At 48.3% G+C, this 27,845-nt stretch overlaps 2 protein-coding genes across 3 annotated transcripts in view; both read left to right on the forward strand.

Annotated features, from left to right (window-relative positions):
* The window catches only part of AGXT (alanine--glyoxylate aminotransferase), a 76,168-nt gene extending 65,696 nt beyond the window's left edge, over positions 1–10,472 (forward strand). For both annotated transcript variants that reach the window (XM_075569539.1, XM_075569540.1), the window contains exons 10-11: positions 7,406–7,534; positions 10,229–10,472. In XM_075569539.1, the coding sequence (XP_075425654.1) occupies positions 7,406–7,534; positions 10,229–10,336 (237 nt within the window). In that variant the 3' untranslated portion in view covers positions 10,337–10,472. The remainder of the gene's footprint in view (positions 1–7,405; positions 7,535–10,228) is intronic.
* Positions 10,473–14,927: 4,455 nt separating this feature from the next.
* Positions 14,928–27,845, forward strand: part of CROCC2 (ciliary rootlet coiled-coil, rootletin family member 2) — a 229,604-nt gene continuing 216,686 nt past the window's right edge. The window contains exon 1 of the mRNA XM_075569542.1: positions 14,928–15,392. Within this exon, the coding sequence (XP_075425657.1) occupies positions 15,345–15,392 (48 nt within the window). The 5' untranslated portion in view covers positions 14,928–15,344. The remainder of the gene's footprint in view (positions 15,393–27,845) is intronic.

Genomic DNA, 27,845 nt, shown 5'->3' on the forward strand with positions numbered 1-27,845 from the left:
CTACGTTACAACTTACTGCTCTTCCAAGCGTCTGGCAAGTTTCTTTTGACATCGATTGTAAGACACATCCCGATTTCAGAAAGTTAAAATGTGAAAAAAGTGCGTCTTAGAATCGAGCTAATACAGTATTTCACAAAGTTGAGTCCACTGGACAATAAGAAATTGCATATATTCAGTGTGCGGTAACTGCTAAACGGAATCTACCTTGACGAGGTTGGCAGCTTGAATCATGTTTTGATCAAAACATGCAACGAAATGACTCCTTTATTACACAGACTTAGGTTCTAAATGTAACATGTCATTAGTACTATATATTCTAGCGCAAATTGGTAGGAGCACAGGATCTGTTCTTTGTTTTGAATTACTAAGTGGTGTTTATCCATTAGACAGTTTCCAGTCCCATAAGACTAATGTGCAGACAGGTCAAGGGCAAAAATTCACTTGAAATAAGGGAAAGAGAATGAGACCAATTAATTAGTGGATTAAGTGCCAATAAAAGTGTGGATAAGAATTTGAATAAAAAGTGCAACAAAATGGTGAAAAAGTGATGACACATACACTTAAAGAAAAATCCATTCTATAAATAAATGAAATATAATCCCTGAAAAGGATGCAGTTCTGTGGTGGATGATGTTTCCCAACATCCAAAGGAAAACTAAACAGCAGAAACTTGAGGTGCAAAAAATCCAAGGTACACACAAATAGAAAAAACAGAATATAGTGGAATATGCAGAGAACAATGGAACAAATGGAAATGAAAGAAGTTAATCCCACTCACATGGTGTAGGGATTAAGCAAGCATATGTTGCATACCCAAAGGCTTGAGGCAGTCTTCAATATGTACGGTAGTGCGGACATCTCCCAGTTATGTAATAAAAGATACGGACAACAATAGTGTAATCGTTTTTATGCTGAATATGGAAAAAGTGGAAATGCCCTCACAGATCTGCAAAACAAAATCAGCGCTTTGTCCCACACACTGAGTCGGTAAGAGCAGAACACTGCAGCTGTGGTCGGACGCCGACTCTCTGCTCCCTCCAGCTCCAACCCCCTGACGAAGCACCAACTTGAGCGAAACGTGTAGGGTTATCTTTGTCTGGTCCTCTGCACGATTGGGTAAGCAACGTTGGGGATTCCTGCAGGTTCAGGAGTCCGAAGGAAGCTTAGCCTGTCCGACTCTGTGACATCACAACGTGGAACTGAAGCCACACGTGTAGCCAGAGGGAGCGGAAAGTCAGCGTCCAACAACAGCTGCATGTTCTGCTCAGGGCTAGGCCCAGTTTTCTTCGGACCCCCGAACTTTCAGGAATTCCCAGTGCTGCTCACCCGATTGTGCAGAAGTCCAGACAAAGACAACCTTATGCATTTCACTGAAGTTGAAGCTTGGAGCAGGGGAGAGAGGAGACTCGGCATCCGACAACAGCTACAGTGATCTGCTCTTACCGGCCCAGTGTGTGGTATAAACCGATGTTTTTTTGCAAATCTGAGAGGGCATTTCCACTTTTTCCATTTTCAGCATATAAACAATATTACACTTGTAACCTTCCCCGCCTGGCTCCCTAGGGAGGTTACATCAGTGTTGTTGTGTATTGAACATCCGTATAAGAAGAAACCGGGGCGCTCGATACCGTGAGACACAATCAAGAAAGGGTTAAAAAAAAGGCACAAATATTACCTTGCAGTAGACCCTTATAGTGAAAGTCACGGAGGGCCACTGATGGGGTATAAGAATCCTGCTGCTCACCCAAAAAAGGATCTACCTGGATCTTTGGAGATAATAAGTACAAAAGAAAAAAGGGGAGCGCTGGTAAAGACACATAAATTAGAATCTCACAACTAAAAGCACATATGATCCTGCTAGAAAACCATGAAAAAAAGGTCTGCTAGCAGGATCATATGTGTGATTGTGTGATTGTAGCTTATTTGACTTCACCAGCGCGCCCCTTTTTTCTTTTGTGTGTATTGAACATCTGCCTAGATTTCCCTTGTCTCAGGGTGCGGGATGTGGTCGGCTGGGCGATGGAAAAGATGGGCGCCAGCAGTTTTTATAGTACAACTTCAATCTTTATTCATGTTCCCACGCTTGGGAACACTGGATTCACATTTACAATAACATTGACATGGTTGTACCTTGTTTTATCCATACTGTTATCACTCTATACATAGTTCTTCCTTTGGGCGTCGTCGTTTAACACTCCTGGGAGGTGCACACTTGTTACTGACAGAAATACATGTATTGGACTAGGCTCCCCTTGCTTAGCATTATGCACATGATCCTGCTATTTCTGGCCCCTTTTTGAGATCCTGTTCTGTATAGTTTATTCTTGCACTCCTTTCCAGACAGGTTACTGCTACTTTCTCAGGGGCTGTACACTTTGATTATGGAGATACTCTCGTAGGGCTGATCCCCTAACATCCTAGATCCTAATCTATACAGCTCTCTGTGGCATGTCTGCATGCCCTCTCTGGGACCTGCATACATGTACATATCTGTTGTACATGTAGTAGGAATCCTAACTGTTAAGGTACTGTCCCTAACTAAAACACAATAAACAGGAGGGCCTAATCTCTTCTTTACTTGGGGGGTACTTTCCCCAGCCTCTTCTCTCTGAGACTCTTAATTCCCTCTGGCATAATTATATTTACTTTACTGCCATCCATTGCCTATTTAATGCAAGTTAAGATCTTGTTTGCATTTGCAGCTACTGCATGACTTTGGGCACTATTGCCAAGCCTGATGTCTACAAGCACTCCTACATCCTTCTCCATCAAGGATTCTCCCAATTTATCCCCATTTCATTTGTGTTGCCAGTTTATTCTTGCATCCCAAATGCATAACCTTACATTTATCTGTATTAAACTTCATCTGCCCTTTACCTGCCCAAGTTTCTAGTCTATCTAAGTCCTTCTGGAGAGAAATTACATCCTGCTCTGATTCTATTACCTTACACAATTTAGTGTCATTAGCAAAGATGAAGACTTTGCTCTCGATGCCAAGCTCAAGGTAATTAATAAACAAGTTAAAAAGCAGGGATCCCAGTACCGATCCCTGAGGTACTCCACTCACAACTTTAGCCAAAACAGAAAGCTCAATTTCTTACAACTCTCTGTTGTCTGTCCTTTAACCAGTTTTCAATCCAGGTGCAAATATTTGTACCGAGTCCAATTTGCTTAATTTTGCAACAAAGGAAGGGCAGTTAAAATGTGGAATTCATTACCCATGGAGACTGTGATGGCAAATACAATAGTAAATGGTAAATCAGGCATAGAGATGCAAAGTGTCCCTGTAACTATAAGGGGTCCCTATGTTAAGGGGGATACCCAGTTACTGTCCAGGTCACCCAATACCTATATAGGGGTTCATGGGTTGGTTCCCTGTTTCAGCACGACCAGAAAGGTAAAATGAAGCACAGGGATGAAAAGTGTTTCTGTAGCTGCGGGGATCCCTGGGTAACATAGGGGTACCCCAGTTAGTGCCAAGGTGTCCCAGAACCTGTATTGGGGTTGTGGACTATGGAAGCCCCCTGTAAAGTATTGAGAAACCTGGCCTGTTTAGGGGCTTTTGGGGTTCCCTGTGTCGTAGAAACTACTGATTTTGGGAGTGTAAGTTTTAGGTGGGATATTTGGAAGAAAATGTATTCCTTTTGTTTTCAGGAATTCGGGGGGCCCAGCTACTGGTGGTTAACTGATTCTCCCCGGCGTGCAGGCACTATTTGTGGGTTTGCGGGGTGAATTACATTGGGGCTGCACCGTGTCTCCCAGACTCCTAGTTTTCATATCCCCAACTAATTTCCCACACGAATATAAGGTTCCCCAAGGTTTATACTTTATTAAAGTATGGTTCATAGGGTGTTATACTGTAAGTATAAAAATCCATGCAGTCAGCCTAAGCATTTGCATAGGAGCAAGGATGTCTGCCAAGCCATCTGGGCTCAGAGGTGTTGGGCCATTTGATAGCAAGGAGGGGCAGAGGAAAAGGCCAAACAGCCATTTTAATTCTCTCAGACTCTGCGGATCCTTCCCCGCAGATAGCCATTCCCTTTCCTTGACATCAGCCAGATGAGCCCTGCTCTGATTGGCTGGTGGGAAATGTTCCCACGCTTGAGTCCATGTTAAAACATAGCTCACAGTAATCTATAAAGGGGGCTACCGCACTCAGAGCTGAGAGTGTCTCCAGATTCTAAGCACCCAGGCCAGCAAGTAAAATTCAAGGCCTCTGGAGAGAGGGGAGCGGTGGCGTCTGGAATTGCAGGTTGATTTCAGTTCCAGGACATTTCAGGCTAGGTCCATGTCAGGGTAAGCTTTGGGATTTAGGATTCCCTGCACCTAGGAGAGTTTAGTTCATTGCCAAGTTCCCAAGTATGTGTGTCTTTTTTCCTGTAATTTGTGTATCATTGTATTGTATGCCTATTTTAAGTGAATAAACTACAATTTATTTCATTATCTTGTTTTGCTCAATGTATGATCCTGGTAAAAAGGTGTAAACAGCCTGGTCTCCCGTGACAACATATTTTTAGAAAGGAAAGGTATACAAAGATATACCAAATAAGTAAACATGGGAAGGATGTTGATCCAGGGAGTAATCTGATTGCCAATTCTTGGAGTCAGGAAGGAATTTATTTTTCCCCCCATGAGATCATTGGATGATATTTCACTGGGGGTTTTTTGTTTGCTTCTTCTGGATCAATATACTGTAAGTACAAATATAGATAAAAGTATCAGTCGTCTAAATTTAGCATAGGTTGAACTTGATGGACATCAAGCTCATCCACTTTATCACTCAGGCTTCTTGCATTAGCAAGCATGCATTTAAGGTTTTTTCAGTCTGTACTATTATCTTATCTGTTTCTTCCTTTCTGCGCCAATTGGGTTTAGTCTTTAGAAGTTTTCTAGTATTATCTGTATTTAATACAGTTGTCTCCTTGCTTGCCAAACTCGTACTTGCCATAATTCTACCTCCATGACCCCTTGCTAGTTCTGCTATTTCCACATCTATTCTATTTAGTTTGTTATCTTTTTCTTGTCCCTCCCCCCTCCATTCTAGTTTAACCAAATCCATTAGGGGGGGGGGGCGTCGCTGTTACACACTTGTAGCCCTTATTTGTTATTGTATAACTGGGAGATCTCCGCACAACATATTGAAGGCTACATGAAGCCTCTGACTTTGCAACATATGCTTGCTTAATCCCTACACCGTGTGAGTGGGATTTTACTTCTGTCCTTCCACCATTTGTTCCATTGTTCTCTGCATATTGCACTATATTCTCTTTTTCTATTTCTATATACCCTTGATTTAGTGCGCTTTGAGTTTCTGCTGTTCAGTCCCGGAAGACACAAACTGTAAATGTAAGGAGTCTTCCCGCGCTGGATGGCGTCTTACAGAATATTACCACTTACATTAAATATGTTCCCATGTCTCTTATAGGGTTGTAGCACCTACATAACCTATACACTCTTACAATATCAGCAGTAAAGTATATAAGCATGCATGGGTCTGAGAGTCTTTGTACACGTGTGCATGTGCAGCTCTGTGTATATCATTGCATATAATACATTACCGTGTCTGTATTTTTATCATGTGTATCAGTGTATGTGCGTATATTGTGTCTGTATGTGTATTAGTGAACTTGTGCAGTGGGGTTACATGGTGTCTGTTGCTCCTATTAGGGGTCAGCAGCTACATATAGCAGAGGGACCAGCAATGTATTGCTCTGCATGTTATTGAATTGTTCTGCATGTTATTGCATTGCTCTGCGTGTTATTGCATTGCTCTGCGTGTTATATTGCATTGCTCTGCGTGTTATTGCATTGCTCTGCGTGTTATTATACTGCTCTGCATGTTATTATATTGCTCTGTATGTTATTGCATTGCTGTGTGTGTTATTGCATTGCTCTGCGTGTTATTGCATTGCTCTGCGTGTTATTGCATTGCTCTGCGTGTTATTATATTGCTCTGCGTGTAATTGCATTGCTCTGCGTGTTATTGCATTGCTCTGCGTGTTATTGCATTGCTCTGCGTGTTATTGCATTGCTCTGCGTGTTATTATATTGCTCTGCGTGTTATTATATTGCTCTGCGTGTTATTGCATTGCTCTACGTGTTATTGCATAGCTCTGCATGTTGTTATATTGCTCTGCATGTTATTGCATTGCTCTGCGTGTTATTGCATTGCTCTGCGTGTTATTGCATTGCTCTGCGTGTTATTATATTGCTCTGCGTGTTATTATATTGCTCTGCGTGTTATTATATTGCTCTGCGTGTTATTATATTGCTCTGCGTGTTATTATATTGCTCTGTGTGTGATTTCATTGCTCTGTGTGTTATTGCATTACTCTGCGTGTTATTATATTGCTCTGCGTGTTATTGCATTGCTCTGCGTGTTATTGCATTACTCTGCGTGTTATTATATTGCTCTGTGTGTTATTATATTGCTCTGCGTGTGATTTCATTGCTCTGTGTGTTATTGCATTGCTCTGCGTGTTATTGCATTGCTCTGCGTGTTATTGCATTGCTCTGCGTGTTATTGCATTGCTCTGCGTGTTATTGCATTGCTCTGCGTGTTATTGCATTGCTCTGCGTGTTATTGCATTGCTCTGCGTGTTATTGCATTGCTCTACAATACAGGCAGTCCTTGGTTATCCAACTGAATCCGTTCTGGAAGTAGAGTTGGATAGTGAAACAGTTGTAAAGTGAGTCCCATGTTAATCAGTGGCGGTGAGCGTTGGATAACGCATTCCGGCGTCGAAAAAGGACCCTTAGAGTTGCATTGTAAAGCGTTGGATATGCCATTCGCTGTAAAGTGAAACGTTGGATAACGAGGACTACCTGAACTGTACATTGTTGTTCTGTCTGGAAGCAAAGAGCTGAAAAATCTCTGCTTACAAACATGTGCCCTGTCTGGCTCCCTTGTTTCAGCAGCAATGTATCAATGTACTTTGCACCTGTTTTACCCTGCGAAAGCACAGGTAATAGGAGTTACATTAAATAATAGGATGTGGCTAATTCTACTGTATGTCTGAAGTTTTTCCTATTGTCAAAAAAGATCAGGTATAATCTGGGGTAAACTTTTCTGCCTAATTATCTGAGCGAAGGAAACATGATTGACAAGTTTCTTTAAATGTGATGGAGCCGCAGGAAGAACATTGCAATGTGTCATTGTTTTACTAGTGCATGGGGTGGCGAACTCCTGTCCTCAACAGGTCAGGCTTTAAGGAAATCTCCTGCTACAGCACAGGTGGCTCAGTTAGCGACTAATTGTGACAACTGTGCAGAAGAAGGGATATCTTTAAAACCTGACCTGTTGGTGGCTCTTGAGGACTGGAGATGGACACCCCTGTACTAGTGCATCCACCTTCTTCAGAGATGTTTGTTTGCAGCCCTGGTGTTAATCCTTTGCTCACCACAGGCGCTGCGTCTCCCCACTGTCACAACGGTCTGTGTGCCAGTTGGGTATGAGTGGAAGGATCTCACAACATTTATCATGAAAAAGTACAGCATGGAAATCACCGGGGGACTGGGACCCTCCGCAGGGAAGGTAAGAGAAGGGCAAAACTGAAGAGAGGGGGATCGTGAGTCCTGGATAGAGAGAAAGAGTAGTAAGTAAAGGAGAGAAATGGAAGAAAACAGCGGGAGATAGAGGAAAAACAGGGAATGGAAAGAGATGAGGGAGAAGTGCATCTGATGAAAGATCTGTGTTGGACCTGAAATGTTGCACTCTTAGGGTTGTCAGATGGCTTCCCCAAAAATACTGGACACAATGATGAAAGTTGCGACACGCTTGAGACACACACACACCTCACTATGCTGTTTCCTCCTCTCCTTGGCCCCACCCCCAGGCCCCTGACACGTCCTTCTGATTGACTGCATTACCCAGCAGCCAATCAAGATGGAGGAAGCTGCCCAGCCCTCTAGCAACAGCCCTGCTCTCTCCCTGTTCGGGAAATCCCGTGCCGTGCGATACCCTTGTTCCTGATTACATTTATATTATGTGTGATAGCTACTTACCTGCTTGTTAACGACTATATGTTTATTTAGGAGGCTATAACTTGATATGGATTTGATCCGTGCCTCTGAGCTACCTAAACACATTTTGTGGGCTCCCTTTAGTCGTTCTACATGTACACTTTTCAAGCAGCATCTCGCTATTTCAGCTGTTACAAGGGGCTATAAATTGATATGGACTCCGATCCGTGCCTCTAGGCATTATACACTATTTTGTGTGCCTATGTAGAGTAGCTACTACATTTAGTAATCACAGATTTTTTGGAGGAACAAGTATTTGTCTTTTATTTATATATATATCTTCAGTCTGCACGTTACCTGTTCACTATATACAGGTTTCTTTTTACTCACACTATTAGTGCTGTACCCAAGGGCTAGTAATAATTTACTGTGACCTATTAGAGTCCTACTTATCAGTAAGACCATTGGTACTCAATATCTAGTTACACCTTGGGTTTCAGTTTTTGATATTTATGTACACAGTGTTTGTCTTGTTATATGTGTTTGGTCACCATAGTGACTTACTCACTTTGTTATGTATATATTTTTTACTTTAATATCATTAAAATGTATTTTAAATATACAATCATATCATCCGTAACACACTGAGTGCTTGTAATAGGGGTTGCTTTCTCTAGTTTCCACCATTACCCCTTATTCCCTTTTGCACCTTTGTGTTGTAATATTCATTTTTTCATTAGGCTGAAGCAAGAGTTTTTCCCTTCCCTCCTTCCCCCCTCCTCCCCTCCTATTTTTAGACATATACATGTCCAGTATTACCTCTAATTTTTTACTGGACAGTGTCCAAATACAGGACAGTCTCGTTCAATACTGGACACCTAGCAACTCTATCACTCTCCACTTTTTTGGGGGGAATCCTGTTTTCTATTGTTTATGTTAGGGAGGAATGCAAAAAAATGGTTATGAAGGCCACAGGCAGTGGCGGATCTCCCATAATTTATGCCCGATAGGCCCTGGCCAGCAACATTTTGGGGTGGCAAATTTATATTCGAGGACAGTACAAGGAGCTTTCAAAATAACTATTCATCCCAAGGGCAGTACAAACGACACAGGGTCATCCTTTAAGGTTGGAGGAAAGGAGATTTCACCAGCAACAAAGGAAAGGGTTCTTTCCAGTAAGCAGTAAAACGGTAGGATGTGGTGCTCAGATAGTCCAATGTTTTGCAATTCAGCCTGGATGTCATCGGATTGTGCTCTGCCTACCTACCTATTTCCATTGTGTTCTTTCCAGTAAGTGCAGTTACAATGTGAAATTCATTACTCATGGAGACTGTGATGGCAGATACAATGGATTTGTTAAAAAAAAAGTTTGGACATCTTTTTAGAAAGGAAAAGCATACAGGGATATACCAAATAAGTAAACATGGGAAGGATGTTGATCCAGGGATTAATCCGATTGCCAATTCTTGGAATCAGGAAGGAATGTATTTTTCCCCTCGTTGGATGATATGTCACTGGGGGTTCACCGTGAAGTCATGACGCTGCCGGAGGAGGGCCAGTTGTCAAGGTGCAGCCGCTTAACTTTTTTACAGAGGGGCCCCGCAAAACCTAAGGCCGGCCCACGGGGATCTACTAAATAAGTAAACATGGGAAGGATGTTGATCCAGGGAGTAATCTGATTGCAAATTTTTGGAGTCAGGAAGGAATTAATTTTTTCCCTTATGAGATAATGTATCACTGGGGTTTTGTGTTTGCCTTCCTCTGGATCAATAAGTAAGTATAGATATAGGATAAAGTATCTGTTGTCTAAATTTAGCATAGGTTGAACTTGAAGGACGGAAGTCTTTTTTCAACCTCATCTACTATGTAACTATGTAACTATGTAACTATGTACCTGTATAACTATGTGAGGCCTCTAAAGTTCTTACCTTCTCCTTTGTGCCGTGCTCCATCTTTTTCAGCGTCAAATTGCGCTGTGACATCATATTGCGTTACCACAGCAACACAACGTCACAGGGTAACGCGTTGTCATGACAACGTGACGGCGGACCCGGCGACATCACGTTACCATGGCAACGCGGTGCTGTGAGACGTCCCGTGGCAACGCGGCACCATGTGATGTTGCAGCGTCATTTGATGCTGAAGGAGGAGGGCGGCACGAAGGAGGATCGTGGCACCAGGTAAGTGCTGAAGGCCGGAAATTTTGTAAATCCGCCACTGGCCACAGGGGTCCTGCAAAAAAAGCCTTCTATTTTCTGTTTGGCAGGTTCTCCGCATTGGGCTCATGGGATACAACTCAACCAGCGCCAACGTGGATCGTGTTCTGGAGGCTCTGCGGGATGCACTGCAGCACTGCCCCAAGAACAAGATGTGAACGTCCCGGACTGATGAGGGGGGCATGCGGCCTCAATAAAACTTGTATCCCTTTTTACTTAATCAGTTAATTATCCCTTATCCCTTTGTATTTCTCCCCATCACTGCAGGCTGTAATAAGAGTAAGAGTAACATAATTCTGATCATTTGTATACAATTTATTTTGCTATAACTGACATTGCTGTATCTAACACGATAGGTAAGCCTTGTACGGTCCAGGAAGTTGTAGCAAGCACTAGAATGAATAGTATAAAAAGAGTTTTTCTTGCAGCGTGATCAGTGATGCTAATATAAAGAATATTTTTATACTATTTGCCAACTGGACTGTAATGGTAACAACACGTGGCAGCTGGTACACGTGAGACTTCACAGAAAATTGTTCCTCTTTATAGTCTACGTTTTTCAATGTGAATGTCATTTTTTTTTTTATTCAGAACAACAAAATCCTACTCATATGAACCCTTGGACTTTGACATTTGTGGAGTGGCACCCATTGGAAGACAGCCTTCCTTGTAAGATATTCACACTTCACAGGAGTTAAGCAATAACTGTAAAGTATTCTCCACAACTTAGAGCAGTGGTAGGCAACATAATACCTCAAAAGAGCCGCACATTACCCACATTACATAAAGGAGCTTCTCCCTGCCCCTTGAGTCAGCTGCGTGATGTCGATGTGATGATGGAAACTGTCCCACTCCTCTCCCTACACCGGGGAACTAGTGATTAGCACGGCCATCAGGCAGCAGAGGGAACTGGAAGAAGCTACAGTACAATCCACACCAGCAACATCTCCACTCCCTCTGCACTGGGGGGAGAGGGAGAGCGGCTGCTTGGTAGGCCGGCGGTTGGGGGCTAAAAGTGAAGCCTGAGAGGGTCGCATGAGGCCCTCGGTCCGCCTGTTGCTCCCCAATGACTTGAGTGTCACATGTTGGGAGGCAGATGCAGCCATAGGGAATGTTGATGTCTGATATTTGCAAATACATGATCGGATGGGCTAGTAAGACAATATATTTGTGCTGCTCCTATACAAGGCCGCCAACAGGGGGGGAGACTGGGACAAGTGTCCCAGGCCCAGCCACCCGGTGCTGGAAGTTGGGCCCAACCAGAGGTGAGAGGGGGGTGTAAGATAAGAGAGGGAGTGAGGAAGAGAGGGGTGAGTGAATGTGGAAGAGACGGGGGGTAGGAGTGAGACAGGGGGAGAGAAATACATGGGGAGAGGGGGGGAATAGAGGAGGGGGTTCGTGAGGTGTGAAACGGGGGGGGGGGGGGGAGGGCTTGCACGACCCTCGACTCGGAGGTGGGGGGGGGGAGAGTCAAAACTCTAGTCCTGGACCTGGGAAATCTGTCGGCGGCCCTGCTCCTATATATGGTGATAAAAGCCAGATTTTGGCCGAAATGTTAGTTATTTTGTAATGTCATAATAAAATTTTGTTTTGATTTTGCACATTATTCTGTTTGAGTGCCCTATATTTTGTTTTGCATGGCAACAGTATCGGATTGGCCCGCAGGCTGTGGAACCCGAAAAATCCCACGGAGGTCCCCCTTCTTGGGACATAATCTCCCCAACCATGGCCCATGAAGGGGCCTCTCAGACTTCCCTCCCTCCTGTATTCCTCCAGCAAAATGCCCCCCACCCCTTGGCCCCCAAGCTTCTCCCACCACAACCCTGTTGAATTCTGCAACCTCACTTTTTTTGTTTGATTTGTTGTTATCGTTATTGATTCCAATCAACTAAACCTGCTGATAGGAATAAATCCAACACTAAAGGTAATAAAGTATAAAACTTGAACACAAAGAGTAAAACTCCTTGTAAAAGTGGGTATATAAAATATAGATCAGCTTTGCGCTCACACCACTGGGGGGATAGCAATGGAATATTGAAACATTCAATAATGAATTGTATTCAGAGCATAATAGATACATATCTTACAGTCCAACATTGAATTCAGTCCATTAATGAGGATGCAGCTCTCTTCTTCACTATGAGCCTTGCACTCTCTTCTTCACTATGAGCCTTGCACTCTCTTCTTCACTATGAGCCTTGCACTCTCTTCACTGTGAGCCTTGCACTCTTTTCTTCACTGTGAGCCTTGCACTCTCTTCTTCACTGTGAGCCCTGTGCTCTCTTCTTCACTATCAGCCTTGCACTCTCTTCACTGTGAGCCTTGCACTCTTTTCTTCACTGTGAGCCTTGCACTCTCTTCACTGTGAGCCCTGTGCTCTCTTCTTCACTATGAGCCTTGCACTCTCTTCTTCACTATGAGCCTTGCGCTCTCTTCTTCACTATGAGCCTTGCGCTCTCTTCTTCACTATGAGCCTTGCTCTTTCTTCTTCACTATGAGCCTTGCCCTCTCTTCTTCACTATGAGCCTTGCCCTCTCTTCTTCACTATGAGCCTTGCACTCTCTTCTTCACTATGAGCCTTGCACTCTCTTCTTCACTATGAGCCTTGCACTCTCTTCTTCACTATGAGCCTTGCACTCTCTTCACTGTGAGCCCTGTGCTCTCTTCTTCACTATGAGCCTTGCGCTCTCTTCTTCACTATGAGCCTTGCACTCTCTTCTTCACTATGAGCCTTGCGCTCTCTTCTTCACTATGAGCCTTGCACTCTCTTCTTCACTATGAGCCTTGCGCTCTCTTCTTCACTATGAGCCTTGCGCTCTCTTCTCTCTCTTCTTTTTTGTTTATTGATTCCAGCCTGTATTTGCCCGCAGGCAATACTGTTTTGGAAAACTTTTCCATGCTGGAATTTTGAAATGGCTTCCGCCCCAAACAGAGGTTGCCATGGTACCCCCTAATATTATGTAACACACTTTCCCCCACCCCCTGGGACATATAACGGCTACGGTTATGTGGTGCATTACCTGCGGCTCACAGGAGGCCTAAACCTCCGCTACCGCCCAGCTGGGAGCCTGGGGTGTACCTGATCCGGTTGACGACAGCACCTCCACCTGCGCGGATTCCTTACAAGGTGGGATAACCCTGTGCAGGACAATATAGTAAACACACCAGTAGGATATAACAGGTTTTACTGAACAGGATATAATACTACTACTACATAAACTCTCAGGCCTCACAAGGTATTAACCCCTCACCGTGCTTCCCCAACACTGTTTCCATACCCCTGCGGGGTTTGTCCCCCTCTACTGAGGTGCCCCATGGCACCCAACAACCCTGGTGTCCACAGAGTCAAACACCCACCCAAGTGTGTGAGACAGTGTATTGTTGGTGCACTTGGTGAGATGAGGTACCTGCCAGGTGCGCCCACACCCGGGCGCGCAGTGATGAAGATGGGATCCACGGATCCGAAGCGATTAACTGCGATGCCTCCGCCTCTACGTTGGGTGGGTCCTGCGTGGATTGTACCACCATGTACAATGTCTCTTGGATTAGATGGGTGATCTGGTCCCAGGATCACCTAAGGCCAGCACAGCCACGTCCTGGCTAGATCCTTATCACTATAGAGGATAATGGGACAGTCTCCCTATCTAAGGGCCTGTCCCTGCAGCAGCCACAATCTAGTTTGGGTCTCAGGGCCAACCTTGGGCCTAAGGGGGTAAGCTAGGCCTAGTCCAGGGAAGTACAGCTCCCTGGACACTACTTCTCAGCTTAAGCTCCCTCTGTAGACTGGCGTGCTCCGCAGCACACAAAAATGTATCTATCTCTGGTGCAGTCAATCCTTGCAGCTCTATTGGCCTAGCTACTGTACTTGACCGGTAGCCCCTTGGTATTCTGGGGGCTGTAGTTCCCCCGCGGGCCTCTATGGGTAATCGAAATCCAAGATGGCGGCCTCCGATAGCCGGTTGCGCCAAGGAGCCTCCAGAGCACTGGAGTGCTCCCTGCATCCTGCCCCCACCTTCCAGCCTAACCGCCCGCACACACCGCAATCCCTCCGACCGCATGGGGGCAAAGAAGAGGCAATGGGGAGCCCAGAGTGGGACCTGGGCTACAATTAAAATATTAAACATGTAAACGCAGAAATAAAAATGTGTGAAAAATAAAAAGGGAATTAAAGGATAGCTGGTCAGAGATATCACTATATATTACAATATTCATTTGGGGGGATACCTGCTGCTTTAAATGTTCCTTTTTAGACTCTCTTAACTATCCTACATTTGGGTTTGTGGGTCCTGGATTTGCAGTTGCTGAAACTCTATATAAAAACATGTTTTCTTGGTTAATGTTACTCTTTAGTAACCCATTTTTATTCTCTGCACAGTCCTAATTTTCCTAATGTGCCAAAAACAAACATTTCCCATATAAGAAATAATGCCCTTTCCGCCTAATAAACCAATGTAAATACCAGGAATGTGCTGCATTATTTTAAAGTGGCTCGATTTAAGGTCCCACGGATCTAGCACTCAGTTCTTATACTGTGTAGCTTTGGCAGTGACAGGGTTAATGTGCCTGGCCCGCGGGCAGGGGGACCAATGTGACACATCCCCTTCCCTCCCTCCATTTTCCCGCGCTTTCCCGCCCTTTCTACACACCGCCTCCAAGACCAGCCCACCGCTGTCATCCCCAGACCAACGGCGTCCCCCAACCACGCCCCCAGCCACCGTTACTATGTCAACCAGAACCCGCCCCCCTAGCTGCAGTCACCACATCTACCCTAGACCACCTTTGCCGCCGCGTTCTGTTACCAAGGCAACGACAGGGTCGCGGCGTCCGCTGTTACCATGGCTCCCATTAGAACGGCCTGTGTGTCTCAGAGCAGGAGCAGGAGCTCAGAGCAGCAGAGGAGTGAGCACCCAGGGGCGCAGTGTACTCATCCAGCAACCAGGGGCCCAGAGCAGAGTACTCATCCAGCTCCCAGGGGCGCAGCGCAGCGGAGGACTGAGCACCCAGGGGCGCAGCGTACTCATCCAGCACCCAGGGGCGCAGCGCAGAGTACTCACCCAGCTCCCAGGGGCGCAGAGTACTCACTCAGCACCCAGGGGCGCAGCGCAGCGGAGGACTGAGCACCCAGGGGCGCAGAGTACTCAGGGGAGCATCACCCACTACAGCACCATGAGCAGCGAGGAGGGGACATCACTGAAGCTGGAGACTGTCATCCAGGTGAGAGACCCCAAACCTGTTCACAACTGAGCATGTGGGGAGGGGGCGGGATCCTCAGGTAGGGGATACATTGATCAATGTCCCAATCAATGCACTTAGGAGTTGGGTTACCACCGCGTGCCAGTTTGCTGATTAACCCTCCAATGTCACAGATCACTGTGACAATGAACATAGAGTGGCTGGGTTACCATAATACGCGCCCTACACGATCATAAGGTAACACAACTCCTGGGTGCCTAGTTATTACCAGAACCAGGACCTCTCTTCACTCCAAGTCTCTCCAAAGCTTTGGGTAGAGGGTTTGTTGCAGCCTTCCTCTGGATGAAAATGCTGTAAATACTAATGTAGGAGAAGTATCTGTCGTGTAAATTTATCATAGGTTGAACTCGGGTTGCCACGTTCTTAAAGGCTAACCCGGAGACGTTTTGCAATTACATTTTATTTTTTTATTTCTCTTACCATCTCCCGGCATCTCCTCATGCAAAGGTCCCGCCAACATGGCCCCAAGATGTCAAATTGTGTCGCGTTGCCATGACAACGTGACGGCCGTGATGTCGCAGCGTTCCCATGACAACAGGACGCCTTATGGCGCAGAGGGGTCGCTTAACGTCTTATTGGCATGGCGGCGCAACGGCCGTACTTTCCGGGTCAAACCCAGAGTGGTGGCAACACTCGATGGACATATGTCTTTCTTCAACCTCATCTTCTATGTAACATGATACACACACACACACACACAATAACGCAGTGATACACAAAGTCACAGACACATTCATATATACAGTGACAAACTGTACTGTACACTGATTTGCACATGCAAAAAAATACACACGGCCCAGAGAATTCAACCACCAAGAAACAGAATCAGTGAGATTTCAGGGTTCCAGACCAAAAATACATTTCAAATAGAAAAGTCCTGAACTGGATCAGTGAGACTTCACTGAAGCCTAGGACAGGACCTCGGAGCCTGCGAGGAAGTCCCCCGTGGCCGCGCCTCCGTCGCAAGTTCTATATACAAAAAAATTGTATGAGTGAAAACTCGCAGTACCGCGCGGCTGCTAAATGCGCGCCAACGCATGTACTGGGCCCGGATAGATTGGGGGCAGTGCTTGTACGCACAGCGCACGCCTTAACGCACTGGGACCGCAGCCTAAAGTGTCCTCCGCTCGTGGGGGAACACACAATGTCATGCCACTGTGGATGCAAGGCATTGTGGGGAGCGACTTTGGAATCTCTTGCTGTAATTGATAGCTATACCACCCACGCCAAGGCGCAGTTTGGGGCCTTACTTAGTGTGCAGTGCCCTCAACGCCGCAGGAACCCGCTATACTGCCTGGGACCCCCATTACTTTTTTTGCGGGGGGGGGGAAGGGAGGTGAACCCCTTGTAGATACTTCAAGAACCCCCTAGGGCTTCCTGAAACCCCTGTTGGGATTGACTGATGTAGACCTCCTAAAACAGGGGTGGCCACCTCCAGTCCTCAAGGGCCACCAAAGCTTGAACGCACAGCGGACGCCGAGGCTTGCGCTGTAGAAGGTACTGGGGCTGCGGCCTTACCTCCGTGTTGCTTTAAAAGAGTGCGTGTGGGCAGAGTGCGTAGGCAGAGTGTGTGAGTAGTGTGAGAGCAGAGCAGGATGTTGAGCAGAGCATTGGGCAGTGTGTGAGCAGAGCAGGATGTTGAGCAGAGCATTGGGCAGTGTGTGAGCAGAGCATTGGGCAGTGTGTGAGCAGAGCAGGATGTTGAGCAGAGCATTGGGCAGTGTGTGAGCAGAGCAGGATGTTGAGCAGAGCATTGGGCAGTGTGTGAGCAGAGCATTGGGCAGTGTGTGAGCAGAGCATTGGGCAGTGTGTGAGCAGAGCAGGATGTTGAGCAGAGCATTGGGCAGTGTGTGAGCAGAGCATTGGGCAGTGTGTGAGCAGAGCATTGGGCAGTGTGTGAGCAGAGCATTGGGCAGTGTGTGAGCAGAGCAGGATGTTGAGCAGAGCATTGGGCAGTGTGTGAGCAGAGCAGGATGTTGAGCAGAGCATTGGGCAGTGTGTGAGCAGAGCATTGGGCAGTGTGTGAGCAGAGTGCGAGCAGTGAGGACACGGCCCCAGTGTCTTCTACAGCCTCTGCGTATAAACACCGCCCCTCAATAGGGCTGGGCTCAGTACACACCTTCGTGCGGGATGTACAGCCGCGCTCTACTACACTTTTTCCCAAAGACAAGGAATTTAGAAGTTGCGACTGAGAGGTGGCCACGCCCCTGCCGGCGAACCAGCCGCGTGAGGTCATGGCCACGCACCTGGAAAACCCCAACCACGCTCCCCCTCCCCCTTTGCAAACACTGCAGTCTTGTGCCAGACCGCAGATCGCGGTGTAGTGCTGTGCACGCGCTGCCCCCCCCCCCCCCGCTGCTCTCTGCGAAAAAAGAAAAACAGGCGCACTCCTAGCGTATTAAAGTTTCCACAATTTTATAGGACTGGAACAATATAAAATGTGCACTCACAGACATAGCTAGAACGTCAGTCAGCATTTATGAGAAAAATCTCAAATCCCAACACTGCAGCACGGAACTTAGCTTCTGTGGCAAATTGAGTGCCTCTCTCACTGTGCAAGCCGAACCCAGAATCTCCTCGTAAACCGAAAATCAGGACTGCGCGCCGTGCGCCCTTCAGCTACAGCTCCTCCGGCTACAGGCACTCCACCGCTGGTTGTCTCAGCTCTCACGTAGCACCTCGCGGTGTGGATCCACTGATTTGGCTGCCCTCAGATGTTTGGGGTTTTGTTTACTAGCTTCTCCGTGTGTGCACAGTAAAACCAATAGCTGCTGCACTTGCCGCTCCAAACACACCCTACGCGTTTCGTCAGGATTGACTGCCACAGAAGCTCTGTTGGATCCATGCTGCAGTTTGAGATTTTTCTCATAAATGCTGACTGACGTTCTAGCTATGTCTGTGAGTGCACATTTTATATTGTTCCAGTCCTATAAAATTGTTGAAACTTGAATACACTAGGAGTGCGCCTGTTTTTCTTTTTGTTTTTTCGTAGATATCCTTGAGGGATTGCTGATCCTTATAGTCAGGCTGCAAAGGCTCCGGAGGACTGTGTACTGGGACTGTTTTTTCCTTTTATATGGTTACTAGCTGATATACCCGGCGTTGCCCGGGATGTAATTTTGGGGGGGGGGGGGGGGGCGACAGGGTTGGGCTTCCCCCCCCTTGACAGCTAGGTGGGTGACTGAGTTGATTGAGTGGGTGAGTGGGTGACTGAGTTGATTGAGTGGGTGGGTGGGTGACTGAGTTGATTGAGTGGGTGGGTGGGTGACTGAGTTGATTGAGTGGGTGAGTGGGTGACTGAGTTGATTGAGTGGGTGGGTGGGTTACTGAGTTGAGTTATACTGAATTGATTGAGTGGGTGGGTGGGTGACTGAGTTAATTGGGTGGGTGACTGAGTTGATTGGGTGGGTGACTGAGTTGATTGAGTGGGTGGGTGGGTGACTGAGTTGATTGAGTGGGTGGGTGGGTGACTGAGTTGATTGAGTGGGTGGGTGGGTGACTGAGTTGATTGAGTGGGTGAGTGAGTGGGTGGGTGACTGGGTGGGTGGGTGACTGGGTGGGTGACTGGGTGGATGGGTGACTGAGTTGATTGAGTGGGTGGGTGACTGAGTTGATTGAGTGGGTAAGTGAGTGAGTGGGTGGGTAGGTGGCTGACTGGGTGGGTGGGTGACTGGGTGAGTCGGTGGGTGGGTGACTTGACAGAGTTGGGTGATTTGAGTGAGTGACAGGGTGGGTGGGTAAGTGAGTGACATTGGTTGAGTGAGTGACAGGGTGGGTGAGTGAGTGAGTGACAGGGTGGGTGGGTGAGTGAGTGACAGGGTGGGTGAGTGACACTGAGTGACAGGGTGGGTGGGTGAGTGAGTGACAGGGTGGGTGGGTGAATGAGTGAGTGACAGGGTGCATGGGTGGGTGAGTGAGTGACAGGGTGGGTGAGTGAGTGAGTGACAGGGTGGGTGGGTGAGTGACAGGGTGGGTGGGTGAGTGAGTGACAGGGTGGGTGGGTGAGTGAGTGAGTGACAGGGTGCATGGGTGGGTGAGTGAGTGACAGGGTGGGTGGGTGAGTGAGTGACAGGGTTTGAGTGAGTGACAGGGTTGGTGGGTGAGTGAGTGACAGGGTGGGTCAGTGAGTGACAGGGTGGTTAGTGAGTGACAGGGTGGGTGGGTGAGTGACAGGGTGGGTGGGTGAGTGAGTGACAGGATGGGTGGGTGGGTGGGTGAGTGAGTGACAGGGTGGGTGGGTGAGTGAGTGACAGGGTGGGTGAGTGAGTGACAGGGTGGGTGAGTGAGTGACAGGGTGGGTGAGTGAGTGACAGGGTGGGTGGGTGAGTGACAGGGTGGGTGGGTGAGTGAGTGACAGGGTGGGTGGGTGAGTGAGTGACGGGGTGGGTGGGTGAGTGAGTGACAGGGTGGGTGAATAACAGGGTGGGTGAGTGAGTGACAGGGTGGGTGGGAGGGTGGGTGGGTGAGTGAGTGACAGGGTGGGTGGGAGGGTGGGAGAGTGAGTGAGTGACAGGGTGGGTGAGTGACAGGGTGGGTGGGTGAGTGAGTGACAGGGTGAGTGACAGGGTGGGTTGAGTGAGTGACAGGGTGGGTGGGTGAGTGATTGACAGGGTGGGTGAGTGAGTGACAGGGTGGGTGAGTGAGTGATAGGGTGGGTGAGTGACAGGGTGGGTGGGTGAGTGACAGGGTCTGAGTGACAAGGTGGGTGAGTGAGTGATAGGGTGGGTGAGTGAGTGACAGGGTGAGTGAGTGACAGGGTGGGTGGGTGAGTGACAGGGTGGGTGGGTGAGTGAGGGAGTGACAGGGTGGGTGAGTGAGTGACAGGGTGGGTGGGTGGGTGGGCGAGTGAGTGACGGGGTGGGTGGGTGAGTGAGTGAAAGGGTGGGTGGGTGAGTGACAGGGTGCGTGAGTGAGTGACAGGGTGGGTGGGTGAGTGAGTAACAGGGTGAGTGAGTGACAGGGTGGGTGGGTGAGTGACAGGGTGGGTGAGTGAGTGACAGAGTGGGTGGGTGAGTGACATGAGTGACAGGGTGGGTGAGTGAGTGACAGGGTGGGTGGGTGGGTGGGCGAGTGAGTGACGGGGTGGGTGGGTGAGTGAGTGACAGGGTGGGTGGGTGAGTGACAGGGTGCGTGAGTGAGTGGCAGGGTGGGTGGGTGAGTGAGTGACAGGGTGAGTGAGTGACAGGGTGGGTGGGTGAGTGAGTGAGTGACAGGGTGGGTGGGTGAGTGAGTGAGTGACAGGGTGGGTGGGTGAGTGACAGGGTGGGTGAGTGAGTGACAGGGTGGGTGGGTGAGTGGGTGAGTGAGTGACATGAGTGACAGGGTGGGTGGGTGAGTGAGTGACAGGGTGGATGAGTGAGTGACAGGGTGGGTGAGTGAGTGACAGGGTGGGTGGGTGAGTGAGTGACATTGAGTGACAGGGTGTTTGGGAGAGTGAGTGACAGGGTGGGTGGGTGAGTGAGTGACAGGGTGGGTGAGTGATTGACAGGGTGGGTGGGTGAGTGAGTGACAGGGTGGGTGGGTGGTTGGTTGACTTTGACTTGGTGACAGTGGGTTGGTGGGAGACGGTGGGTGGGTGACAGTGGGTGACTTACCTTGACCGGGTGGTGGTTCCTAGCGGCAGACGGTTCCCCTCCTGGCACTGATATCCCCGTGGCATCTGGCTGGGGCAGGAGGTGGGTTCGGGAAGTTGGCGGAGGGGGGGGGGGGGGCAAGAGTGGCAGGCTGGGGCAGGAGGCCCGCGCCATGCTTCGCCTCAGTTCCTTGTTGGGAGCGAGGGGGGAGGAGCCTGGAGTTGGAGCAGGAGGGCCGCGGCGTGCCGCGCTTCCCCTCCGTCCGGGAGCCGGTGCAGCCGGCGTCGGGAGGACAGTGAGCCGCCCGAGGAGCGTGAGCGGCTGCGCGTGCGTGCACCGCCAGGCCGCTGGACGGCTCGGAACATGCAGGGGGGGCACCGGGGAAAGGGAGGGGGGACCGACACAGGGCAGTGGGGGGGGGGAGTGACACCCGGGGGCAGGAGGGGCAATATCCGGTGGGGGTGATACCCAGGGACAGGGGGACTCAGCGGGAGACAGAACAGGAGGGAGAGGGAGAAGAAGAGAGTGGCCAGGCGAGGCTGAGACGCTCCGGTGAGGAGGTGCTGTGCTTTGCACGGGAGAGGTGGAGAGAGCCGGAGGAGCGCTCTCGGGGATAGGGAGCTGGGGGAGCGGCCTATGTGAGGGGAGAGCCGCAGAGAGCGTGCTCTGTGTGGAAGAGGGGGGGGGGAGCGCCGGGGAAGGGTGAGAGTCGGGGAGGGTGAGAGCCGTGGGAAGGGAGCGGTGTGTGTGAGGTAGAGCGCCGGGGAAGGGTGAGAGTCGGGAGGATGTGAGAGCCGGGGAAGGAGATAGTAGGAAAGAGCGTGTTCTGGACGGCCAATGAGAGCCGTGGCTTGGGGCGGGACACAGGGGGGGGGGGGAGACACACCGGCCAATGGGAGCCGTGGGAGGGCGGGCCGACTGACGGACCAAGCAAATGGTCTCCAGACACTCTCAAACAAGATTTTTGATTATATATAGATTTAATTTTTTTTTTTTTTCAACTTCAATTTTTTATTGGTGCTCCTAGAGACCCCCCTCCTTTGTGGCAGCGCGGTTGCGGGTGCCGCCGGAGCCAGCGACGGACCCGCCGGCTGCTTCCAAAGGTGGGGCCGGAGCAGGGAGTGTTGCGAGCCTTAGGAGGCTCTGCGGCGTACCCGACTAGCGGGGGCTGCCATTGTGGTTGCGCGCGCATGCGGCGTGATCGCGCATGCGCGGATGAGGCCAGGCAGTTGCGGCGGCCATTGAGGGGTTGCGCATGTGCAGTGGAATCGCGCACGCGGCCCCAGTATAGGAATAGCCTCCACGGGACTACAATTCCCAGGAGGCTAAGGGGGGAAGGTACCAGGTGCCCCAGAGTAGCCAATAGGGCTAGAGGATTGCCCTGCAGGGAAAAGAGAGACATTTCGCGGGGTTTGGAGGAGAGGAGGAGTTGGCGCCAGGAGAAGCTAGGGGAAGGAGGTAGGGTGCAGGAGTCAGTGACTCCCTGCATTAGGCCAGCAGCCCCCAAGGCCCCAGCTAGCCCTGAGTCACCCAGTAGTGTGAGTTGTGTCAGGGACAGCCCCCAGGTTAGGGACCCTGCCCCTTACTATCCAGAGTCAGTTAGGGACCCAGCAGACGCTGCACGTCCATCCAGAAGTTTGGGCTCAGACCTTGGCGGTCGCTGCCGCAGCCATCCGGGTGGGATCGCCCCGGACGGTAGTTCATGTATACAGCTGACATCAGGATCCTTTGTGAAGTTCCTTGGCAGGCCCGGGCACTGAAGTGCCCGGCAGGTAATCAACAAGTGCACCAACGAGTCATATCATATTCACACGGGACATAGTGGCTGCGCAGTCACACATATAGGTTCACTATCTCACTTGAGGGAGGGGTGATACTGTGTGGGGTTACTGGACACTGGGTGGGATCATCCAGTGGAGGTGGAGGTAGCGTCCTGCGAGACGCAGTGGTTAGTGTCTCCTCTAGGGAGGGACACTTGTTGATATATGTGCATATGCTATACAGTAAAGTCATTGGTTGTTTTACATACGGTGTGTGGAGTGATATATATATTTTCCTGCGAGGAACCACTCCCCCTCTGGTGGGAGCCATCGCAGGTGGAGGCGCTGCACCAAGTACGAGGTTATTCATATTGTGTCATACGTGCCCCAGGCTCTCCGTGGCGGAGGCTTAACCCTAACCCTGTGAGCCTAACAGGTAAAGCACCACACTGGGTAATGCATATAGATCCCCTCACCTACACCCTATCTGCGATTGGGGGGAAATATGGGTTACACATACAATATATCACAGCCCATTGTAAAGTACACCGTTTCTATTCCTAATAGAACAATGAACACAGTAATTGAACGTGACAGACATTGGGAATTACCTAACACATTAGACATGACGCACCAGACATACATGACATAGGGCCTGGGGGGGAGGGGAGGGGAGGAGGGGTAGGAGGAATCATTGTGCGAGGGGGAGATATTGTGCCGTTCGCTGAGGCTTTTGGATCCGTCTTGGATTCCTGTGGTGCCCTGTTCAACCGTTGTCCCGGGGGGTTTCCGCCTGTGCCCTGCTTTTTTTTAGTCTAGTCTTTGTGTGGTCGGGGCTGTCGTCGGTTTTATGCCTACCGGTCCGTCACTATGTGGTGTCGGGTCTCTTTGCCGTCAAAGGAGAACGCATTTGTTGCTATCATTGAAATATTGCTGTAGTATTTACCCCTGGGATATCTGTCTGTGCCAACCATGGCGTCCAGACTTTTAGAACATTTTCGCCGATGTCATTAACAAGACTCGTTAATTGTTCCATCCGGCAGACATGCCAAATCCTGTTTCTAATTTTGGGGATGATTGGTACTTCCTGTTGCTTCCATAATGCTGCGATCTCGCATCTTGTGGCAGTTGCAAAATGCGCGATTAATTTATGCGTCGCATTTGATATACCCTGGATCCTCCTGCTCAGAAGGAACACCCACGGGTCCAGGGGGATCTCCAAGTTGAGAATCCTTTGTAGCCAATCTCGAATTTGTTCCCAAACCGGCCACTCTGTTGCAGGACCACAGCATGTGTTGCAAATCCGCCACCTCCCCACACTGCTTTGGGCAGAGAGGGGAGTAACCCCTGACAAATTTAGCTAATCTTAACGGGGTGTAATACCATCGCATAAGGACTTTACATGCGTTCTCCTTTAATGTGGTGCATATTGAACTTTTCGCCGCAGCCTGTATGATCTTGTCCCATTCCTCGTCCTCTAGTGTCTCGCCTAAGTCTGATTCCCACTGTCTAATGTAATTGAGTCGTGGTTCATTGGGGGTCTCAGGACAGATCACTTCCCTGTACATTCTAGATGTCAGTCCCCTTGTGTCCGTTCCCCTAGAACACAGCTGCTCAAAATTTGTTCTTGCAGGTCTGATTGGGGTTTTGTTATAGAAATCCCTGATCTGAAGGTATCTAAAAAATTCCTTGTTTGATATAGCCTTTGTGGACTTAATTTGGTCAAATGTTTGTATATATTTTCTGCCCTCCAGATCCTTAAGCCGTGTAATACCCGACTGTTCCCAATCTAGCAAATTCTTTCTATTCATCCCTGGAGCGAAATCTGGATTACCGATAATCGGTGTCATAAGTGAGTCCTTGGAGGTTAGATTGCATCTGAATTTAGTGGTCTCCCATACCTTTAGTGAACTGACTATGGTCTGAAGTGGCGTGCCCATCCTGATTAATCCTCTCTTGGTTATCCAGATCAAATTGTGTATTTCAATAGGTGCAAAACAGCTTTTCTCTAATTCTACCCATCTCCTTAAGCATGGGTCCATGTGCCATTGTGTAATTTGGGCCGCTTTGTAGTAAGCTAGCAAGCAAGGTACCGCTAGTCCTCCTCTTATGGTGGGTCTCTTTAAGATCCCCTTTGCAATTCTTGGGTTTCTCTTATTCCAAATAAATTTCATAATTTGGGACTGTAGAGAGAGGATGTCTGCCATTACTATAGGCAGTGTTCGACAAACCTATACATTTGCTCGCCCCGGGCGAGTGGATTTAACATCGTGGCGAGCTCCTATTGGCCCAAGCAGCACACGTTTGGTACTAGGTGGCGAGTAGATTTTTTTGTGTGGCGAGTAGATTTTTTGGTGATTTGTCGACCACTGTCTATAGGTATAGGTAGACTCTGGAAAAGATATAACATCTTTGGGAGGAGGTTCATTTTCACGCTATGAATCCTCCCAATCCACGAGATACTGCCTTTCATCCATGTTCTGAGATCCTCTCTCAAAGTCTTAATTAACCTGGGAAAATTGGCTTTATATAACGTTTTGTAGTCCCGTGTAATATATACCCCTAAATATGTGATTGCGGAGGGTTGCCACTTGAAATTAAAGTTTATTTCTATCAATTTCTCCACCTCTTTGGGTAGCTTTATATTGAGGGCTTCTGATTTGGTCTGATTGATTTTAAAGCCCGAGATTTGGTTGAATTTAAGATCCCAAATACATTGGGCAGGGATGTGAGAGGTTTTGACAACGTCAAAATGACGTCGTCTGCATACAGGGCTATTTTGTGTAAATGGTCGTCAATTGAAATTCCTGCTATGTCTGGACTATGTCTAATGTGGGCTGCTAGGGGCTTGATAGAAAGGGCAAACAACAGTGGGGACAGCGGGCACCCCTGTCTTGTTCCGCTTCTAATATTAAATTGCTCGGAGGGGAAGCCCTGGTGTCTCACCCGTGCCGTCGGGCCTTCGTATAGTGCAAGAATGACTTTTAAGAGGTGTCCTTCGAAACCAAATTCACCTAGTGTTGCTGTTAGGTAGCTCTTTCAGTCTGCCGGGTCCTTTCCAGGTTTGTGGATCACTGAAATTGAGGCCTGTAGCATTTGAGGTTATTTAAATTTTTAATGCATTTTTTATATACTTTTTTGTATTTTTTATATTGGTTCTATTTAGTGGTTTTATATTGTGTTATTACGTTACTATTAGTATATTTTAGTAGTCTGCACACACTCCACTGTCTTATTGGTCAGAACTAGTGTATAACATTCAGCAAGCAATTCATCATGGTAAAATAGGATTATCAGTATAGAATATAGTAGGCGCTACATCATTTCCCCCCCCCCCCCTTTTTCCATATATATGTATATACAGGCATACTCCGCATTAACGTACGCAATGGGACCGGAGCATGTATGTAAAGCGAAAATGTACTTAAAGTGAAGCACTCCCCTTTCCCCACTTATTGATGCATGTACTGTACTGCAAACGTCATATACGTGCATAACTGATGTAAATAACGCATGTTTAACAGGCTCTATAGTCTCCCCGCTTGCGCACAGCTTCGGTTCAGGTGAGGAGCCGGTATTGCTGTTCAAGACGTGCTGACAGGCACATGCGCGAGCTGCCGTTTGCCTATTGGGCGATATGTCCTTACTCGCGAGTGTACTTAAAGTGAGTGTCCTTAAACCGGGGTATGCCTGTATTATGTATGTATGTATGTAGAGGTATCTGTACCATGTTAGCCAAGCTTAATAATCAAAAACAAATAGTTGATACCGTTCTGTGGCTAACGAAATGCTTTTATTTGTGCGAGCTTTCGATATACCCTAATCTCTTCTTCTAATCTCTTCTTCGGGCGATGTTTCAATTGATTAAGCCAAAAACTTTCTTAGAAACAAGACAACTGGAATGTTATCTGTGGGTGAAGCCTACCCCTCCCCTCTGTGCAGTATGCGATTTATGACTTAAGGTGCTAAATGGTCCCTGAATGCCTGTGATGTAAGGGAATGCATGTGTATTTGTGTGTGTTCGTGTGTAAATCTTAATAAAGCGCCCACAGTGTATACGGCGCTTTACAAAAGGTGTGTATTGTGGGTGAGTGTATAACAATGGTGTGGGTAGGTGTAGAAATATAAGAGGGTGTTGCATCTCTGTTCTTGTTTGCGGCTACTATGTAGTCCCTATTGGTATATAGGGAATGAATTACATAGTACATTTGTATGTTTAAGAGACAGTTGTGTGTGCATTCTTACAGCGCAGTAATACTAGACATGGGCTTTAGCACTCATGGGAAGAGAGTTCTCTTGTGTCAGGGTAGTGGCTCATGAAGCTGCGGTCTCGGTTTAGGCCACCAGTGAGTGTCCCAAACAGTTTCATAAATTTGTATTCATGCAACCATCTCTCTTTCGGTGTTCTAAGATTACCTTTGAGTATGTCCACCTTCAGATCGTTCATTTTATGGCCAGAGTCAGAGAAATGTTCGCCGACAGGGCTGCCTCTTGTTCCGTGTGTGATACTGTGGCGATGCAGATTAATTCTCTTATTTAGCCCCTGTACCGTCTCACCTATGTAGTAGCAGCCCCCTGGGCATTTTATGCTCATGATAAGGTACACGACATTGCTAGAGGAAGAGATTAACCTTCAGTGCTTCAGCGCAAGAGTCCAGAGCGGGCCTGTGCAAGGAGAGAGCAACAGACCTCAGAACTCGTAGACCGGCCTCTGCTAAGTGAAGGGCAGCAGGCCTCAGGAAACAGGGAGCTGAAGTATACACTGGAGGTGCTCCACTTCAGCACAGGAACCAGGACACGGCCTCTGCAATGGAGAGAGAGCAGCAGGCCCCAGGAACCGGTAGACAGGCTTCTGCTATGGAAGGACAGCAGGCCTAAGGAAACAGGGAGCTGAAGTACACACTAGAGAGTCCTCCGCTTCAGCACAGGAGTCAGGAACAGACCTCTGCATGAAACTAGCAGCAGGCCTCAGGAACCAGTAGATAGGCCTCTGCTATGGAAGCACAGCAGGCCTCAGGAAACAGGGAGCTGAAGTAAACACTGGAGAGTACTCCACTTCAGCACAGGAGACAGGAACTAGG

This window comes from Ascaphus truei, chromosome 14, assembly GCF_040206685.1.
Source record: "Ascaphus truei isolate aAscTru1 chromosome 14, aAscTru1.hap1, whole genome shotgun sequence".
Lineage (NCBI taxonomy): Eukaryota > Metazoa > Chordata > Amphibia > Anura > Ascaphidae > Ascaphus > Ascaphus truei.